General features: G+C 39.6%; 1 protein-coding gene across 1 annotated transcript; it reads right to left on the bottom strand.

The window, feature by feature from the left end:
* Positions 1-296: 296 nt before the first annotated feature.
* LOC149181790 (uncharacterized) lies at positions 297-602 on the bottom strand. Its single transcript, XM_089414324.1, has one exon. It carries the CDS (start codon positions 600-602, stop codon positions 297-299), a length of 306 nt encoding a protein of 101 aa, XP_089270450.1.
* Positions 603-4,791: the final 4,189 nt, after the last annotated feature.

Below are 4,791 nucleotides of genomic sequence, written 5' to 3'. Positions count from 1 at the left end.
ACTAAGACTATGCCACCATCATGTTGTCATTGCGCAAGGGCAGGATCCCCTTTATACATATTCAATTGGATTCCATTGACCCTACCCAAAAGAAATTCCCCATTCATCTTCGCGAGTTGAACTGCACCACCATCTGTAATTTCCTTGATGACATAGGGACCAATCCAACGCATTTGAAACTTCCCAGGAAATTGCATGAGCTTACTATCATAAAGTAACACTAAATCATTCATCTTGAAGGTGCACAGCTTAATATGACAATCGTGCCAGGCCTTCTCACACTATTTTTTTACCTGTTAGTGAAATCCTGCTAAAAACCGGTCTTCTTCTAATTCCACCAACTGCGCGAGGCATTCCTCCATAGTCTCATGATCAGCCATATCAGTCAGCACTGCAATCTGTAGGCTCGACACAATATACTCCATGGGAATCATAACCTCTATCCCATAAACCAATCTGAACAGAGTTTGTCCTGTCAACTTTTTACACGTTGTCCTATATGCCCATAGGACCGCTAGTATGCGTGCATCCCAATCATTCCTTTTCGCGTTGCAAACCTTTGTCAGCACGTTGTCCAGGATCTTATTGAATGCTTCAACCATTCCATTATCTTGAGGATGATAGGGTCTGCTCTTCTAATGATAAATCTGGAATTCTTTATGCATCGCGACAATAGTTTCATTTAAGAAATGTGTACCCCTATATCTCATCACTATCTTAGGAAACCTAAACTGAGTCAAGAAAAATTTCAAAAGGAACTTCACAATTGTAGAAAACCTATAGTCTTTGACCGGTTGTGCCTGTGCCCACCTTTTCAAATACTGAGTCGCAGTAATAATGTACCGTACGCCCGTATTTTTCCCTAGTGGCTATATCAGACCTACAAATTCAATCGCCCATTTTTCAAACACTTGCAACAAATTCTGTGGGTTGAAGGGAAGTTCATCCCTCTGTGATGGCTTCCCTGTCCTCTAACAAGCATCACATGCCCTGCAATATGCCTTAGAATCTCTATGCACAGTTGGCCACCATAATCCTACGCACAAAATCTTCTGCGTGGTTGCTCTACCTGCATAGTGTCCTCCCACCACTCCTCCATGTGCTTCAATGAGGATGCTGGATCGTTCAAACTCCGGAACATATCGGCGCAATATTTCATCATTGCCCATTTTATACAAGTGTCTAGCTATTATAGAAAAATCAGCTGTGCGGACCGCCAATTCCTTTTTCTGCTATGTAGAATATCCTTCCGAGGCTATACCAGTGGTTAAAAATTGGATTATGTCTACAAAGAGGTGTGCGTCCAATAATCCTTCTTCCAAAATAGTGGGTTATTGACCTGTGTCAATTATGGATAGATGATCTGGTCCTACATTCAATCAACTGGTTTTTCACAATCACCTCAAAATTCATATTCCTAAAAGTGCAATAACCGCCTACAAATCTTCCCCCCAGCACAGGCTTGTTGACCAGGTACTTGAGAGCGGAGTGATTTGTATACATCTTAAAGTGCGCACCCATCAGGTAATGTCAAAACTTTTGTAGCACGTGTTTGGTCAATTTAGTGTGTCCTAAATTGCTATTTAAAATGTCAATCCGAGGGTCGTAAACTGCTAAAGTGAAGTGCATTGCATATGCAAGATAACCGATTTCTTATTTCTTTGTCGTTTTTGAGTTTTTGGGTTTATCTTCTGTTGATTCCCTAATGTGAGATGGTAGAATTGAAAGTCAAGTATGGATGACTATGGTGACTTCTACAATGATTTTCCAAACTTTAAAGTTCTCAAAAAGGTTTTAAAACTTGTTGTGATGAAATCAATTTCTAAGAGAAAATAAAAATGTACCAAAACAGTGAGCTAGTGACAATGAAGCCCAGTATCCTTGCTGCTATATAAAAGGAAAAAAAACTGAACTCAAAGAAATTCAAAGACTGTAAGCAAATCAAACTGAATCATACTACTTCAACTCATATTTTGACCCCTCACCATTCGACTCGCTCTGGCTATAGGAGGTAATCATAGACAAATTGAGTAATCTGATATCTAAATTGCATGAAATGAAATTGCATAAAATGAAACTAAGATTAAACTACGCATTCATACTTCAATCCCTGAAAATGACATGAGTAATCTAATCACTAACTTGCAGAAAAGTAAACTAAATCATACTACATCAACTAATATTCTGATTCCTCACTATTTGAGTCGCTATGGCTATAGGAGGTAATCATAAACAAATGGAGTAATATGATATCTAAATTGCATGAAAGTAAATGAGCAAAACATAACTGAAAGAAATGACAATGCTGGAATTAAAACTCAGAAAATAAATCAGCAGAAGGACAAGATGATTTCATGTCATTAGTCATTAAAACTATGTAAATTTCCCGGGCTGTCTACAAGAACCTGAAAGAAAAACACTGATCAGTTAACAATCATGAGAAAGCATAAAAGAAAATATGGACACCAGTTAGCATGAATATCAGAACAGCGTAATATATACAAGCAAACAATTATGGAAACAGTAACATAATGAAAGAAAGCAAGAAAAACAATACAGTAGTTACAGAGCCCTGGTGTACAAGGGCCCTCTACAACCTCGGCCAATCAATACTCAGTCACGAATTGAACTTAAGAACACTGTCTTCTCATATATTAAAATGTAGTCATAAGATAAAGATAAAGCACGGCACAGTGGGCTCGTAAAAACAGTCAAGATTACATATAAAAAGCTAGCTATCAAGCATATGATAACGCGTTATTTATAACTGAGGATGCTACAACTAATTCCTAATTTCTGTGCTGCCAAACAGACACGTGAATAACCACGTCCTGAGATCTAGCAGTATGGTAGTCGTGACAATTAAATCTATGGAGTGGTGGTTGTTCGATTTGGTTCACGGATTGATCCACAGGTGTTAGCACACCTCTGGAGATTGAGGAAATTGCCACGCAAATCTTCACGTGGTAAAAATAGAGTCGTGCCACCGCAAAACTCTTAGGTTGACCACTGCTTTGACTGTCCTTAACCATGGTTGTTTGTGAGTGATTCGGTTGAACCAAGGGGACATGCTCCATGTACACATCATTTGCAGCTTGCCCATGTGGCCGGATTCTCTAGTAGACACCTGTAACATGGACTTCAACAAAATGGCTGCGGAAACTTGAGCTGGCTGCGGAAAGTGACAAGTTTCCACAGCTGATTGAACAAAAATCTAAATCAAAGAGCAGTCACAAGACATAGTTAGGAAACCATTTTATAAGCTCTTTTTAAACTAATATGCAATGATTTGACAGCTTGGTGGGTCAAGTAATTGGAAAAGAAGGCTAAAAAGGTGTATAGGGAAGATGCAAGTTTGGGACTCAACAACACGTACACCTCTCAAAGGCTATAGGATGATCAAGTTCACCTTCACCTACCTGGGTCAATACCGCACCTAGCCAATACAAGAGGCATCCACATGAACATGAAATTCTTTCTTCCAGTCTAGAAACACAAAAATGGGCACAATCATCTTCTTTTCCTTTAACACAACTAGATTGTGTGGCACTCCTCATCCCAGAAGAAAGTCGCATCCTTCTTCAGTAATTTCTTCATCGGCACAGTTATCTGGGCATAAGCTTTGATAAAATTTCTATAGTATTTAGTGTGGCCCAACATTGCACGCAACTACTTTACATTCTTTGGAGCCTCTAAATTGACAATAATGGTTATCCTAAGAGGGTCTACCATTAATCCTTGTTTACACACCACGTGGCCCAACAAGATCCCATAAGGCACACAAAAGATATATTTCTTCAAATTCAAGGCAATCTGGTATCTACGACAACAATCCAACATAAGGCGCAGACTTGCAACGTGGCACTTTACCAACCCAAACACAGTCCAGTCATCAAAATAAAATTCTAAGAATTTATGTATGTACTCTTTAAACGTTGCAGTTACAACCTTAGAGAATATTGTGGGGGCATTCTTCAGCCCAAATGGCATCACTGTGTACTGGAAGCATCCCCACTCTGTTGTGAAGGTAGTCTTGTTTCGATCCTCCAACGCGATTTTAATTTGATGGTACTTTGAAAACCCATCAGTGAACAAATAGGCTTCTTTCCCTCCAACAATATCCAAAACTTCATCTGTAAATGGTATTGCAAATGGGTCATGAATGCATGCATCATTGAGCTTTCGCAGATCTACACATATCCTGATTTCATATTGTTGCGTCTTTTCCTTAACAACCATAGGGCTCGCCCAGTCAGATTCTTGTACTAGCTCAATGGTTCCAGCCTCCAACATTTTATCCATCTCTTTGCGCACCTTCTCCTTATACTTGGGATTTAGACAATAGGGTTGATGTTTCACAGACTTCACATCGGGCCTTAGGGTGATCTTCATTACACCTAGATCCGCTACTATTCCCTTCAGATCTGAGAACTTGGTAGAAAACAAGTCCTGATATTCACGTAGTAGTTCTGCAACTTTATCAACTGTGTCTTCATCCCAATAGTCACCTATCTTTGCAAACTCAGGCTACGCGTCAAATCCAATGTTTACTTTCCTGGTCTTCAAAGGTTCTGTTATATCAGGGTTCACTGCTTTGGGGCCTTCAACCTTGCGTTGTCCCTCAATCTCTGGAATGTTGATATTTCGTGGATCTTCTTCCCCTTCTTTTGCATTCACATAGTAGCATTCCAACACATGGCACAACTGTTTCTTCTAGTCTGTTTGAATTCAATCTACTGGCTCCTTCGGTGTCCTGAAGATTGTGGCCTTGATTTCTTGAAGCATTTCATC

This window comes from Pinus tabuliformis, chromosome 3_2 (genome assembly GCF_031772625.1).
Source record: "Pinus tabuliformis cultivar Carrire ecotype Pingquan chromosome 3_2, CPIR1, whole genome shotgun sequence".
In the NCBI taxonomy this organism is placed as follows: domain Eukaryota; kingdom Viridiplantae; phylum Streptophyta; class Pinopsida; order Pinales; family Pinaceae; genus Pinus; species Pinus tabuliformis.
The sequence above is the reverse complement of the archived record's forward strand: the minus strand, read 5'-3'. Positions and strand labels throughout refer to the sequence as shown.